We start from the raw sequence: 15611 nt of genomic DNA, 5'->3' as shown, positions 1-15611 counted from the left end.
TAGACTTTCCATTTAAAGTTTAAATCGTGTGTTTATAAGAGCTGCAGGTAATTCTCAAGGTGTGATGGTATTTTAGTGGAAGCCTTGCGTAAATTAAATGAAACGAATTTGGTAAGGGAGGTCTTATTTTACCGGTCTATAGTGTATTCAAGATTATACGATTAGGTTTAAAAACGTCTGATTTGTAAAATGCTGTATCAGACACACATAATAAAATTTTCTGTGAGAACTCTTAAAATGCATTTGATTTTTAGTGAGTCTTCTGCTGAATGACTTATGATGAATTTTTGTCTTTCGTTCTCTGCAGTTTATCTCAATATATGAATAAAAAGGTCTGTTCTCACTATAAAGAATCTGTTTTTATCATGTTTTATATTCTTGATAGTTCCTTTCATTAATCCAGCCATTCAAGAAATGTGTGAATGTGAACAAGGCAACAGTCCTCATGAAGCTTACATGTGTCAAGGAGGTCAATGTCACGTCAATAAGGATAATTAAGATGAATGCTGCAAAGAAGTTACATGGTCGTATGATCTTAGGAGATTATTCAGGATAGCACACATCGAAAGATGGAGAATGAGGGAGAGCTTATCAAAAGGTGGGTTTAAGCTGACTCCAAAGGTGTGGGACGAGGAGGAGTAAAGTGAAAGCTCGGGAAATATTTCAGGTGCAGTGCTAAATGGATCAAGTCGTAGAACTTCACGGGCGTGAAAACAAACCTGTATGATTACAGCATAAAGACGGGGTAAGTCAAAGAACTAAACATACAGCAAGATCCCATCAGAGGATACATAACACTTGATGATAATGGACTTTAACAGAAACCTTTGAGATTTTTGAGAGTTACGTGATGAGATTTATGGAAATATCATCTTAGATACTAGAAAGGAAGTAAGGGGAGTTATTGTCAAAGGAGATATTCACGACTTAGGCCAGGGTAGACCTAGAGATTCATGAATGATTTTGAAAGACACCCAGAAGGTCTGATCAAGAGCAATTCTTTGTTGAATGGAATCTGGAATATAAAGAAGTAGCAAGTAAAATCTTTCCCAAAATTTGACTGTTAAAAAGCACAAAGAGTGGCCACTGGAAAAGGGTATGGTTTCTAAAGGAGGTTTTTATTTTCTCAATTATTACATGAGAGACCTTGCTACTTCTTTTATTCTGATGGAAAGGAGCAAGAAGAAAATGTGAGCAAAAACAGAGAAAAAGAGAGGGAATAACATTAAGTGCCTGATACAGCCAGAGGATACATTAATTATTGCAAACATGGAGACGTTTTTCTGAGAATTTCCAGGAAGGAATGTGTGGAGCATGTATACAAATGCAGGTAATTTGTGCTACTGGTAGCATGGTGCTATGGATTGCATCTTCCTGATGAAATAGGCAGTTTGTATATGTAAAGTGGGGCCAAGAATGCTAAGCAGAGACTTAGAAATAACCAAGAGAAGTTGAAAAAACTGTTTTCACAGAGTCAGCTGACTAGTGGAAAAGAAGGACTTTAACAGGTTCCAGGTTGGTGACAGTTTACAACCTGTCCGGCTGTGTGTATTTTCATCACAATGGTGGATAGAAGAGAACAATTCACAATGGTGGATAGAAGAGAACGTTATTGCATATGACCTTGCATAACTGTATTCCAAAGGAAAGTCAGAATCAAAATTAGCAAAACGTTTGCAATTTGACTAGTCTAAGTGGTAAAACTGTAGATTTTGTATGTTGGAGAATCAGCAAGACTCCTGTGAGTTTGAATTCCAACTGGAATTTTCATACGCAGTAAAGCCAGCTGAAACCCAGACGCTTGTTGATATTTTGATAGAAAAAGAAGAATTTAAAAAGAATGGCGCCTTCTCCGCCATGTACAAAAGCTATGAGAAATGTAAGCTAAAAGCAGAAAGTTGCTGATGTGACTTGCTTACTAGTTTGCTGCTTTTAATACGAGAACAACTGGATGACGAGGTGAAAGGTGTGGGTGGAACCACAGACCTGATACAGCAGGAGACGGGTTATCCGAGCTGTTGGAGCTTCTGGGTTAGAGCTGACAGTAAGACGCGTGCATAAAAATATCCAACAGCCAACAAGCAGCTGTAAATGCGACCCTAGAATTCAGATAAAAGGTGCAATTCAGGACTCGCAGTCTCAGGACACCGTGAGAGACGCAGAAGCCCAGGAGACGCTCGCAATACCAGGACGTCGGGGCGCGGCCGGGCTGCACCGAGCAGAGCCGGGCCCGGGGCTGGGACAGGGCGGGAAGGGCGAGCGGACGGGCCCTGCGGGGCAGTCGCCGCCGAGACCGGCGGGGGCGCTGGCTGCGGGCGGGCAGGGAGAAGGCCGGGACGCCGGGGTTGGGGCTCAGGGGGCACCCCTCGGTGCACGCGGGCTCCCGGGACACGCGGGTTGTGGGTCCCCTCACGCCCGGGCCAGCGCGAGCCCGCGCCCCACACCCTGGCGGGCACGAGACGCCCCGGCGCCCCGCGAACGGGCCTGGTCCCTGGGCGGGCCAGGCCTCCGGGACGCCGGCCTGTCGCGGGGCCCTGGGCGGGGCGAGCTGGACCCGCCGCCCGCCGTCCGGCCCTGACAGCCCCGCGCCCGACCTCCCGCCCTCGAGGCTGGCGACGCAGAGACCACGGCCGCGCGCGCCCGTCGCCGAAATCCCGCGATGCTGTCGCGGTACTGCGTCCCGGGCGAGCGTCGCGCGTCCACCCAAAATGACGTGCAGAGCCTACCGCCTGCGCAGGCGCAGAAAGCAGCAGCGGGAGGCGGGCGTTGAGAGTCAGGGGGCGGTGCCCGGGGTGGGGCGTGGCCTCGCGCTCCGCCCAGCGCCCCTCCCGGAAGTCCCGCCTTCGCCGGGGAGCGAGGCGCCGGAAGTGCGCCGGGCGCGGCGCTGCAGAGTCATGTGACGGGCCTTCCGCGCGCCAGCAGTGACGGCTGGAAGGTACCGCGGGCGCCGGGCGCCCGGTCGCGGGGTCGCGGGCCCGGGGGCGGGCCGTGGGCCGTGGGCGGGGCGGCCGCTGGGGCGCGGCTCGAGCGTCCCGGGGCGGGCGCGGCGGGAGGGTCAGCGCGGTCCTCTCTTGCAGGCGCAGCTCACGGGCCTGCGGACGCCGGCACCATGGCGGATGTGAGTCGGCCCGCGCGAGACGCGGAGCGGGGGGCGGCGGCGCTCGGGACGAGCGGCTTCGCGTCGGGCCCCGCCCGCCTGGCTTCTCCAGGGTCGGAGCGGGAGGCCGCGCGGTGATCTGGCCGTGCCCCGGGTCTGTCCCGAGTGGGCAGCCGGACACGGGGCGCCCATCGTGCGGGCGCGAGGGGCCCTGAGACGCCGCCGTTTGCGTGTCCGGACGGCGGCTCGTGGCCGCGCGGGGCTTCCCCGCGAGTGGTCTTGGCGTCTCTGGCCGCGTTGTAGGAATTTGAGATGATTCCTAACTACGTGGTCCCTTTTGAAGCGCCGCAGCGAAAGCTAAAATCTCTAAAATCAAGGTAACTGTACCAGTTTAGAAGCAGCAGGATATTGACACTAATGTTCACTGTTCATACCCTGTTGTTTCCCAGAGGCACGCCAGGTATACGTCTAAGCGTTCAAGTAGAAACAGGAGACAAAATGAATCTAAATGGAGCCGAGAGGCCATAGAGCAAGTGCAGCTTACATGTGTCCACTCCATGCATTCTAGTGGGCGCTGATACACACCCTATCTGGAGCACCTCACACTCAGCCGCAGAGATCCGAAGGTTGAGAGAGACTAAACATTCTCACCTCTTGCTTGAATGACCCCCCCCTTCCCCAACTGCTCAGATTATGAGCAGGGTAGACAGGGTAGCTGGCAGTCATTTAGGGAAGATCATTCAGGTTTCTACTGACTCTTTTTTCCTGAAATTGCAATTCTTAGATCCCAGATAAACTTGTTTCCTCATAATAGTGCCTTAACTTTTGGACAGAACGTACGTACTCATTTAATTTTTGCAACAATTTTTACCAGGTCAGTACTGTTACTCCTATGTTATATATGAGGAATAGTAAGTTGGGGAGTTGAGATACCAACCAGGCATATGACTTCAGGACCCCCACTCTTCACCACTGCACTAAAGTGTTCATCACATAATATGAATCTGATTTTTTCTTCTTAGATTGTTGAAGTATGTGTTTCAACATTTAGCCGCTTTTTGATGCCTTTACCACTCTTTTTGGGGTCTTGCATTATATTTTTGAGGCATTATTCTCCAGACATAATCAAATCACTAAAAATCTATTGAGTGTTTGCCCTGCGAAGGTAGTTACTGCATCATTCCTCTCCCTAGGGCTTCTTACAGTTTACGAAAAATAGCCAAGTGATTATAGGTATGCTTACATTGCTGTGTGAGAATTCAAGGGAGAGAGCAATTGCATTAGGTTTTTCTATCAGAAGAGCTGACCTGGAGTATTGGGTGGTTGAGTTGTCTCTAAAGGACAAGTAGCTCCTCCAAATGTGAAGCTGTAGGAAGCCCAGTTGAAGCTAGAACTGAGGGCATGTATGAGGGAGGGTACGAAAAACATGTAGAATTAGCTGCACAGCATATTGTAGAACGCCTCAAATAGCTACAGATTGTGTTGTCCAATTAACAGTGGGGAGCAGTTAATTTGAACATTAACTGAACATCTGGGGAGCACCTTGGATGAACATCTGGGGAGCATCTCCAACCCCTGCATCAAAATTTTTTTTAAAGCTTCAGAGTGGTTTCTGTAAGCAAACTTGAGTGTCAGTGCAATTATGACTTTAGAGAAGGAGAATAATTTGATTATTGTCATGCGCGGAAACATGGAATAAAAAAGAGAGACCAGCACGTGGAGTGGGAGACAGTGCGAGTCATTAATAAAGTGAGCTGAACCACATGGCAGTTGAGAAGAAGATCTGGGAAGGGATCACTTTGAAACATTTGACTTAACAAGGAATTAAAAGTGACAAATGTGAGGTTAAGCCTAAAAATTACTCTGTTTTCAAACCTAGATATCAGGGTTGGTGGTGCGGGTACTGGCAACAAGAGAATGGAGAAATTGGGAGTCAGAGAAAACACAAATGAGTTGCATTTTGCACCTGTTTAAGATGTTAAGCAGAAGTAAGCTAGAGATAACATGAAATAAGATGGTAGTTTCAGGTTGCGAAAATAGGACTGGAGATTTAAAACAGCTTTTCTGTGCAGAGCTTATAATTAATACCTGGGTTGTCAGTGAGATTCCATAGAGTATAAAGAGAATACCTGTCTTGATTTTTTTAGTCTTATTCTTGTTCTGTGCTAGACGCTTGACACACATTGTCGTTTATCTCGAGTCATGTGAGGAAACTGAGTTTCAGAACAATTAATCCACTTACCCAGGCTCATTTATGTTGGAAAATATCTGGAGATGGAGGATATAAAAGAGGCCCGTAATATTCTCGAAGGTGAACATAATAGCAATGGGATTAATAAGAGAAGTCTGTTCTAATTTGGCAGCCAGTATGTTTTGTGTTTCCCATTTCTAGTTGTGCAAACTCCTTTACACACACCTTCTCAATATTAGCAGGACACACTTTCTGTGGTTATCCCCATTCAATGAATGGTGAAACTGAGGCTTAGAGAAAAATGTCAGTTAACTTGCTTCTAGACACAACTACTAAATACCAAGATCAGAAAAAGAAACCATAAGAAGGTTCTAAAACGTGACTAGGACAGCATCTAGACAACCAATGTGAGGCATATTACTATAATGTGATTTTTTTTTTTTTAATTCTCTTTCAGGATCTAAAGCGGTTTCTGTATAAAAAGTTACCAAGGTAAAAAAATTACTAATCTGTTGTTAAATAAATTCTGTAAACTCTAATTTCATGTAATATTTTGTTTCTATTTTTTTTTTTAAGATTTATTTATGCATACAAGAGCTGGGGTACAGGCCAGAGATGTGAGGGGGTGAGAGGATTCACCAGAGACCAGGGAACAGAACAGGCAGACTGACCAAAATCCACTGCTGAGGGGAGCAGCGGGCGAGTCAGGAGAGGTCTGTTGTGCCATGTGGGAATCTCCCTGGCTGGCCGGGAATCAAACTCGTGCTGCAGTGGATTGCTTCATAGGTTGCATCTTAACACTTGCGCCACCAGGGAGGCCCTTGTTTCTATTTTAGAGTGATACTGTGTGTGCTATGCTCTTACCCTGACTGAAGGGGAGTTGTGTTCTCCCCTAACATAACTCCAGCACAAGGCTGTGCGTTTGCACATCCCGAGGCCTAGAGAAAGCCTGTGACCTGGCTAAGCTGGAGCTGCTGGTGTGGCCAGGGGGCGAGAGCTCAGGTTTCTTGCCTCTGGAATTCTCTCTGATACACTGTCAAAGAAGTTTACTGGATTATAGTTTGAAGTAGAGCCATTTTAAGGGTGAAAATTGAGCGCTTCCTTTTATCTTTAATACTGCTTTCAAAAGTCACATGACCTGGAAATGCCAGGCTGAGCAGTTTGTACTCAGAAACTGGCAGAGCTTTCTTTTGCGCACACCGCCCCATTTGATGTGCCTTTTTTATGACACGGCATCGTGTTAAGGACAGCAGACTTCACTTTCCATATTTAAGTGATTCGCTGGACTTGGTCACTTTCGCTGATTTGAAATTCTGTAAGTAACACCTTTTGGTCTGTCATTTACTGGACACGATAGCCTCCAAAGTCTGTTTAAGTTAAAAATGACTTTAGATGTGTGTTTACTTTCTTAAGTATGAGGAAAGAGTTTGTTTTTTGCCTGAATTCTTTATTGTGTTTTGCTCGTTGGCTTGTGCCTTGACCTTGGTTACAAGCCACTAGGAATTAAGACTACCTCTTGCTCTGGGTTTTCTATTTTTTCTTCCGTATTTCAGAAGAAAACACTATTTAAAATATGACGTCATTGTTACCAGTGATTTCACGTCACATGGTGACAGATACAGAATCAGAAGCACGGGTGACATTTGTGGTCGGGGCCTTGTTCTTTACATGATGGGGGGGACAGAAGGGCCCTGTGGCTTTCTCAGTGACCGAGACCAGTGTGCTCATTTTCATGACCGTTTCATGGGGAGCAAATCGGTGTATTACATCCCCAGAGCTAAGAGAAGGACGAGAAATTCCTGAGCACTGTCAGGGAGAAGTGGCAGAGAACGGACATTGGGCGTGCGGCCAGTGCGTGCACAGTGCAGGGGTCTGGCCGCCGGCGCCTGGCTGCTTTTTTAGATGTACCGCTGTGCCTCGGCCCAGCCGGACAGGTCGGGCACGCGTGCAGTGTGGTTGTGTGTGTTGTTTCATTCTGTCACATGCGACTCGGGTCTGTGTGTTGACATCTGGTGGTGACCCAGAGCAGTGTCAGCCTGGCATGGTCGGGACTTCTGTGCTTCAGAATAACCAAAGATTTCATCATCCTGGGAATAAAACTAAGTGTGATGACTCTGAGTACTGATAGAACGTTCGCTTTTGTGGAATAAAAGTACTTTTTTTAGGCAGTTTAAAGTCTACATTTCTGAAGATTATGTCATAGATGTTGATGGATTCTTTCAAAAGTGTGGTGGGACTGTCAGTGTCATAGTGCTGGTCAGCTCTTGGTTAAATCTGTGTGGGTCTTTGCTCGTTGTGTAGAATTGGAAACACCTTTTATGCTTGTGCCCTGCATGTTTTCACGCACGCAGGTACTGGAAGTGTGGGAGTCAGCTTCTGCTCTGCAACATTGAGCTCTGAATTTCGTGTCCATTAGGAAGAAAGTCTGTCCTAATCCCCTCTGTTTGGGTGCACTTATTGGCGTTTAAATTCATTACCATAAAAGTAAGAAAAAAGAAGCTACCGTAGTAACAGCTATTTGGAAACTTTGTTGTAGTGTTCTCCCTTTTTAAAAATTTGCTCATTTTTTGAGGAGGCAGTGTCAGGTGAGAAGCTCCCCGTCCCTGTGCTCTTGCCACTGCCGTCCCTTCCGGAAGGAGACGTGTCATGCTCCAGACGTGTATGTACGCACGTCCGGAGACACATAGAAACACATGGTGGATCCGCTGAGACCGCAGCTGTGCAGAGTGGGGTCTTATAAACCATCAAAATGTATTGCTCGCAGTCCTGGAGGCGGGGCCGCGCGACCCGGCTGCCAGCAGGCTCTGGTGCTGGCGAGAACCGCTGTCTGGGTCGCCGCCGCTGACTCCCTCTCCGGCCTCTGATGGAATCCGGGCGTGAGGACGCCTTCCTCAGGACCCGTGGCCTCCAGGGGCCCACCTGTCACATCTCCCAGGCCTGTCATCTCTGAGTGGAGTTTCAGCAGATGTGGGGGTGGCTCAGACGTGCAGTGATGGCAGCATGCGCGCACAGCGTGCACATTCAGTGAGTTGTTGCTCTCCTCAGAACACGTGGGTGCTCTGGTGTGGTTCCCGCTTCCTGCGGCTGTGGCCGGCCTCTCGGTGGCCCAGCGCTCTCGGAGTGGCCGCACCTTACGCAGGGGAGTGTCCCGTGGCTGTCTGTCCTGACGTAGCTGACTGGTCTTTGGGGGACTCCTCGGCCCCGTCTTTCCCCGTCTCAGAAGACATCACTCTTGCCTGCACCGGTGGTCGTGCGTGCAGCTGTCGGCGGCCTGCGTTTAGCTTAGATTTGTCCTAGGGTGGGTGTTTTGATCCATACGTGATTTCAGGAGTGAATGAATTAGCAGGTGATACCAGGAAATATTAATGTACAGCTGTCCGTTGTTATTTTTATGTGAAACAGAGAAATGCTTTTGTTTGTAGTGTTTCCTCAGAATGTACTAACAATATCTGGTTACAGTTTTAGACAATGGGATTTTCAAGTATTGGGTTTCACCGTGTTAGTGTGAATAGCCCCCGTTCCTGAGGTCACACAGCAGGCCTGGCGCCGTGAGGCGTGGGCGGGATGGGCTCCCGGCGGGACTCGGAGGCGGCGGAGTTGCCGTCCACAGGCTCGAGGCCTGTGCTCCGCTCAGGGCTTCGGTGTGGCGTCAATGTTGAAAGCGGGGACTGTTCTCCCGATCCATGGGTTAGGGCTATGATTTTCAGCTCCTGTTGGTAAAGAGCCTCACCATTGCCGTAGTCCTTACCCCGCAGGGATCGATGATCTCGTGGTCCATGTCCAGATGATGCGCGATGTTCATTAATAATTACTTAGAATATCGCCCGCGCGCCAGCCTCTACGCGTGTCTTGTTACCCGTCATACTGCCAAGCAAGTCCTCGCCCCTCAGCTCTCGCCGGCGTGGCGCGGGCAGCACTCGCGGACCGCGGGCGGTAGGGGCTTGGGCCCGCCCAGGTCTTTCTAGCCTGGAGCTGGGGTGGTGACCCCTGGGCTTCCTTGGGCTTCTGGACACGCAGCTGGACAGCCCTCATTTTCTCTGGTCTGCTGCTTGGACCTAGAGTCCTCTCTTCCGCCCTCATCAGCACAGTAACATCTCCTCTAAGGCACCGCCGCCTCGGGGAAGCCTTCCGGGCCTGGGTAGGCCGGCCTCCCTTCCTCGATGTCCTGGGGCGCTCGCCCCGGGTGAGGCTTTTGTGTTTGTAGCGGATGCCTGGTTTGACGGCCCCCCGGGGTTCGGTGAAGGGAGGGCTTTCTGCTACTCCTCGCGCCTGAAATCCTGAGCGCCGCACAGATGGGCCCTGGATGTCTGCGCACACGAGGCCAAGGAGAGCGCGTGTCTCTGGCTGGGTCGCTGTCACGCTGCGGTGGTTTGTCATACTTTCGCAGAACATGGGGGGGGGGTCAGGTCAGCAGTTTCAATGGGAAGCAAGTGTGTTTCAGACCATCCCGAAACCACTTCAGTGTGTGAAATTTATGAACGAGTCAGCCGTATCCTGACGTTCACTATCTGGAAGAATTTCCGCAGCCTCGTAGTGAGGCGCTCCCGGTACCCAGAGGTGCGTGGCCTCTGTGTTTTGGGAGTGTACGTGAAATTAGCGTCGTGACGTTGAGGTGCCTGTTGTGAGAACACGGAATGTTTGGTGCTGTAGTAACCGCTGTTTTTCCCCCCTAGCGTGGAGGGCCTGCATGCTGTCGTGGTGTCCGACCGAGACGGGGTGCCCGTCGTCAAAGGTAAGGCCTTGCATGCGCCTGTCCTGCGTGCCGTGCCGCAGGGGGGCCTGTGCGTCCGGGCTGCCCCGAAGGCGGGTCTGTCAGCGCACGGCAGTGCAGTCAGCTGGTGCTCGTAGAGGGGGCGTGTTGGCCTCTATATGTGAAGGTCGGCCGGAACCTGTGCTGAAGGCGCAGGGCACAGCCACGGATGAAGCTTCCTTTGTCACAAGCCCGGTCCCCGCTCAAGGCAGCTTAGTGTGTCATGCCAGCCGAGAGCAGCCTCCGTGCCGAGAGCAGCTGACGCGCGGCTGCGTACATCATCGTGCAGGCGGCCCCATGCATGTTCTTTGTTTTTGTTTTTGTTTTTCAATTTTAATGATGGTGTTAGGATAAACATGCATGTACGGCACGTCCCCTGTTGCGTTGTAATGACTCCAGACGGTGGCCGCCGCCTGCCGGGCTGGCACAGTCTCCCGCGTCCGCAGGTGCGTGACGGGCTCGCCTCAGTGGCCCCAGCTGGAGGAAGCGCGCGCACGCGCAGGCCGAGCCTGCATGGAAGGGCATGCGTCCAGTCGGGGGCCCCCGGGAGCCCGCGCTGTCGGGGTAGCTGCCTCGGGTTTGTCCCTGGGCTTTGCTGACGCCACCAGACGTGCGCCCCCGGCGCCGTGGCGCCTCCCTGTTGGCCCGCGCTCAGCTTGTCCTCCGGAGCCGCCGTTCCCGAGAGCCCCGCCCCGGTTCCGTGGCGGCGCGCTCCGGGTAGCCCGCCACGTGTTGATGGTTTTGCTTCAGCTTTCATACTGGAAAGATCTTTTTCAACTTTACGATGATGCAGTTAACCAGAGTCTGCCGAAGAAGTATCGGACTCATTTTCAGAGTGTGGATTTTTGATTTTAATTTTTTTAAGTATGTATGAGCTGCTCCAGAGCGGGTACTTTATTACTTCCTCTTCTGGAATGTCTGTCGCGCCGGCCACTGCAGGAGCTTTGCCAGAGACCCATGGAGCGGGGCCCCGCGCGCCTTGCTGATGGCGTGTCTCCCGCCTGGCCTCGCCACCTTCCTCAGACGCGCTCAGGCGGTGGGGCCGCAGGCATGTTTGGAGATGAGCTCATTCCGTCTGCCGGCCCCTGAGCAAGGCCGGCCGGGGCCGCGCTGGACGCAGCCATGGCGGCTGGAGCTGTGGTCGCAGCCGGCGCCAGAATCGTCGTCGCTGCCGTCGGGCCGTGGACTCAGGGCTGGCTCCAGCGCTCTCCTTCCCGCCGCAAAGCCTGGCCCCTCGGGCCCCCTCACCTTCCTTCACGCTCAGTTCTGTGCGGGGGCTTGGAACAGGACCCTCCCGGGGGGCTCCCCGCTCCCCTTCTCTGGGGCCTCAGTGGTAAAGCCTTCAGCTTTGCCCTGTGTGGAGCAGGACCCGCGTTCACGTGTTGGAGCGCCGGCAGCTTCCCGCGGGCAGCCGACAGGGCCGGACTGCGAGCCGTGCCGCGCTGCTTGTGAAAGCAAAGACTCCTGCAGCCTCTTTCGCCCACTTCACCAGAACGTTCTGCGTATCAAATAGCGAATAGTTATGTTACACGTGATGTCACACACTGTTACACATCTCCGTGGCTCTGAGGAGTGCACACCCTTACACGGTGCAGTCCGCGTGCCTTCCCAGCTCGTGGAGCGGCGTGTAATGTCGTGACGCATCGCCACAGACCCACGTTTTCGGGTGCTGTGAGCCCCCCCCCACCCCCGCCATGCCGCGCCATTTCTTTTTATTGAAATCGTTTCTGTTCCCAGTGGCCAATGACAACGCCCCCGAGCACGCTCTGAGACCCAGTTTCTTGTCCACCTTCGCCCTCGCCACGGACCAGGGGAGCAAACTCGGCCTCTCGAAAAATAAAAGTATCATCTGTTACTATAACACCTACCAGGTAAGCGCGTGGTTAGCAGGGCTTTGCAGATCGTCCCCAGCGCCTGCCCTCTCTAGCGGACGGCTCCTGTCATGATTCTACCCGTTAGCTTTGAGGACATGGCCTTTGGAGCTCTCCGCTGCTCAGCTCCTCGGCGTTCCCTGGGGAGCACTGTGGGCCGCGGGGGAGACCTGCCCATGTTCCGCCAGCAGAGGGCGCCCTCCGCCGCCCCTAGGCCGCTCCTCCTGGCGCAGGTCATAAGCAAACACCCGTGCCCATCGCTGGCTGTGGAGTGTGTGTGTGTGAGCAAGGCTGTGGAGAGTGTGTGTGAGCGAGGTTACTGTACGCAGGAAAGAGAAATTTCTGCAAGCCTTGGGACGCACAGGTGCATGTTCCTCTGTCAGATAGATTCCTGGCTTCTGCTCCCGGGGATGCTTCCGAGGGTGGCTTTGGAACTGTTGATGGATGCGACTAGCATTTTCTGTCTCCAGGTTACCGTTTATTTTGTGCTGTGTAAATACTAGCCCATCTGAACTTCGGTTTCACTGATGAGGATTACGTTGAGGCTGAGTTTTTTTTTTTTTTAAGGTAGCTAACTTAAAGTTACTTAGGCACACGTCGTGAAAAATCAGGACGCTAGAACGTAAGCGAATGACCAGGAGACGCTGCGCGGAGCCGTTGCTGGTATCGGGCCCTGCCCGTGTCGCCGGCACGCCCTGGGCCTCAGACGGGCGGGCGAGGAGGGCGCGGGCAGCGGCGTGACTGCCTCTGAGCGGCGCTCAGCACTGGGCTCTGCGCACATGCCGGTGTTGATTTCCGGCCTTCCGTGCTCCGTGACGCCGCCGTGATGGCAGGCGAGTGGCGACGCTAGGCCTTTGAAAGGTGGAGCTGTTGCGTCTGACTGATGACCAGCTTCACGGCACGACCCCTGATTCCCACCTCGTTTTCTTATTAGGTGGTTCAGTTCAACCGCTTGCCCTTGGTGGTGAGTTTCATCGCCAGCAGCAGTGCCAACACGGGTGAGTTTCGGTGCCCTGCGTGCAGCTCTCCCGTCCGCGGTGAGCAGTCGGACCCTCTGGGAATAGTGGGTGACAGCCAGAAAACCGCAGTCCGAGCCCAGCTGCCCGTCCTTGCTGCCTGCTCTCTCACGGCAGCACCTCTGCGCTCGGGCTGCCGTTCCCGTGTGTGAAGCCGACCGCCTCTCTGAGGGCCCTTCTGGTCCAGGCGGGGTGGTGTGTGAGTATGAGACCCTTGAAAATAGAAAGCAGCATCAGACACGTCCTCGCCTTTGGATTGCTGCATTTTGCTCAAAGTCGGCTTCCGGAGATGCTGGCGAAGAGGGCAGAGCAGACAGCGAGGGCGGGGTGTGCCGCTCCCCAGGGTGCGCGGGCCAGGGCGAATGTGGGCGAGGATGTAGCGAGGATGAGGAGGGCGAACAAGCTCATGATTTTCCTGAAGCTCAAAGTGGAGAGTGGTTCCCGCATGGGAGGGCCGGGGAGGGGAGCTGCCCACGGCCTCGGCCTTCCCTGCGCTGTCACGGGTGACATGACAAGGCGCAGCCAGTTTTCATGTTTTGATTCCCTTTGGATTAAGTGGGACTGTGAAAGGTGAGTCTCCTTCACATGTGACTGCTCTTCAGACCTGAACTTCCTGTGTTTCCTTTCCAAGCTATTTGAGTAAGTTGTTTCCAGCCACGTCCTTAGAGAAGTCGTCTGTCAGATGAGCGGGTTCGGCGGGGTGAGCTGTAGGGTCTCTTCTCTAAATCTCCTAGCAAAAAAAAATACGTTTTTTATCGTAAAAACTGCCTGGGGTGGAGAGCTTTGTAAATCACATGGGAGGGTAGAGGCGTCCGGACTGGAGTAAAGGAAACCTCAGTTGTGAGGACGCTACACAGTAGCACACGTGCTGCGCGGTCAGCTGGGGTGTCTGGAGTCTATTTGGGCGCTTATTTCTTTGCTCGAGGTTAGAGCCCCCTGTCTCTTGGTCAGGTTTGTTAAAAATCAGGGGAAAAGGTTATTTAGTGAAAACGGTGTATTTATTGCCGAGTCAGCGCAGATTTTGAACCGTTAAGGTTTTCCTTTTAAAACTCCAAAAGCGTGGGGCGTGTAATTCCGTGTCCCCTCATATGTGTGTGTGTATTCATCTGCTTTGATAATAGAGGATTAAAATAGCTTCATTATAAATGCCGGGTGTTTTGTTGCTTAGAATTACAGTACCGCGTTTCAGGTGCAGGGAGTCCCTGGTGTCATTTACTGCCCTAGTAACTGCTCACCAGAGAGAATTGAAGTGAAACTTTTCAAGAACATTTTCCAGGGTGCTCATTGTCTTGCTCTCTTCATTTTAGGACTAATCGTCAGCCTAGAAAAGGAACTCGCTCCATTATTTGAAGCCTTGAGACAAGTTGTGGAAGTTTCTTAAGCCGACAGTGGCTTCGGTGGGTGCTCTGCCTCGTCAGAGCCCAGCTCCAGGCACCAATCTTGAGACCGCGCTTGTATCCGAGCAGTAAACACCCGCCCCTCCCCCCTTCTCTACGGACACGCCGGCCTCTCCTCGTGTGGGCCGCGCTCCCCCCCGCGCGGGGACACGGCGGCGCCAGGCGTGGGCGACATCTGCTCGGCGGGTCGGAGTCACCATGGAGCTCGACCCCCTTGAGCCGGATGCTCCGTGCGGCCCCTGCACACAGGCCTGAGAGGAAGCAGCCCTTTCTGTCGTGAATACTAGGGACCGGCTGGTCTTCATTTTGTGTCGCTGCTTTGTGTGAAAACTACAGCACGGCCAGGTGAAAGGAATAAAGTCAGTACAATCACTCGGCTTCCCGCGCGTGTGTGGTGCGGGTGGCGGAGAGGCGTGTGCCCAGGACTCCTCGGGGCGCTCCCCTTTGGTGAAAACCGGAGAGAATGTCTGTCCCTCCTGTGCTGCTGTCACCGCCGCGGTCTCGTGGTCACGTGGTCTTGCTCTCGGGTTCACGGTCAGGTTCTCTTTGCACTGACGTGTAGAAACAGCACAGTCGTTGCTGGTCAGACCTGAATATGTTTTTTTTTAAAGATAGCTGGAGCACTCACGTTTTTCCCTGCAGGTCTTTCAGAACTTTAAGAGGAGAACGTCATCCAGTCTTGCATTCACGCGAACTAGAGGCTGGTTTGGAGACTTTTGGCAAAAACTCAGTGGCGTGGTTTGCTTCCCGCCAGCCCAGCGAGTCCCCCCAGGAGAGCCTCGCAGGGACGCCGCCCACGGCTTGCACTTGCCGGTTTCCTCCCGGGTCCCTGCACACGCAGAGTCTGCCACTGGCATCGGGCCTAGCCCACGCTCTGAACACCCCTTGCGTGCTTTCACACAGCTGCCACCCCGCTGACTGCGGGGCGCGCGGTCCCCACCCACGCCCTGTGCACTGGACTGTGTGCAGAGGGGACCCTCGGGTGGCAAGGTCAGGTGCTCGGTGGCTGCACCGCAGCTTCTGAGACGCCCTGCGTCAGACGGGAGGGCGCGCTTCTGCCTGCCAGGTACAGCCAGCTGCCCCCGGGGCCTTAGGTAATGCGCGTCAAGAGGAAGGCACCTGGGAGGGCAGCAGCTGCATCAGTTTACAAGGGACGGGCGCACATCTGGAACAACAGCTGTTTGCGTCACCAGCTGGGCGAGTTGGATAATCCACACCCCTCTGCGTGGGCTGAGTGGGGACGTAGTGCGGCCCGAGGCTCCAAGGCCTAGTCGCTGCTCCTCCCCAGG

At 52.9% G+C, this 15611-nt stretch overlaps 1 protein-coding gene across 1 annotated transcript; it reads left to right on the top strand.

Moving 5' to 3' along the window:
* Positions 1-3109: 3109 nt before the first annotated feature.
* LAMTOR3 (late endosomal/lysosomal adaptor, MAPK and MTOR activator 3) lies at positions 3110-14617 on the top strand (the record flags this gene model as incomplete). The annotated part of the gene is made up of 6 exons (XM_084251974.1): positions 3110-3118; positions 5746-5780; positions 9962-10020; positions 11776-11909; positions 12844-12907; positions 14233-14617. 6 exons carry the CDS (start codon positions 3110-3112, stop codon positions 14304-14306), a joined length of 375 nt encoding a protein of 124 aa, XP_084108100.1. The 3' UTR covers positions 14307-14617.
* Positions 14618-15611: the final 994 nt, after the last annotated feature.

The sequence above is a fragment of the Talpa europaea genome (assembly GCF_964194135.1).
Source record: "Talpa europaea genome assembly, chromosome: 13".
In the NCBI taxonomy this organism is placed as follows: Eukaryota; Metazoa; Chordata; class Mammalia; order Eulipotyphla; family Talpidae; genus Talpa; species Talpa europaea.
This window is presented reverse-complemented; position numbering and strand designations above follow the sequence as displayed.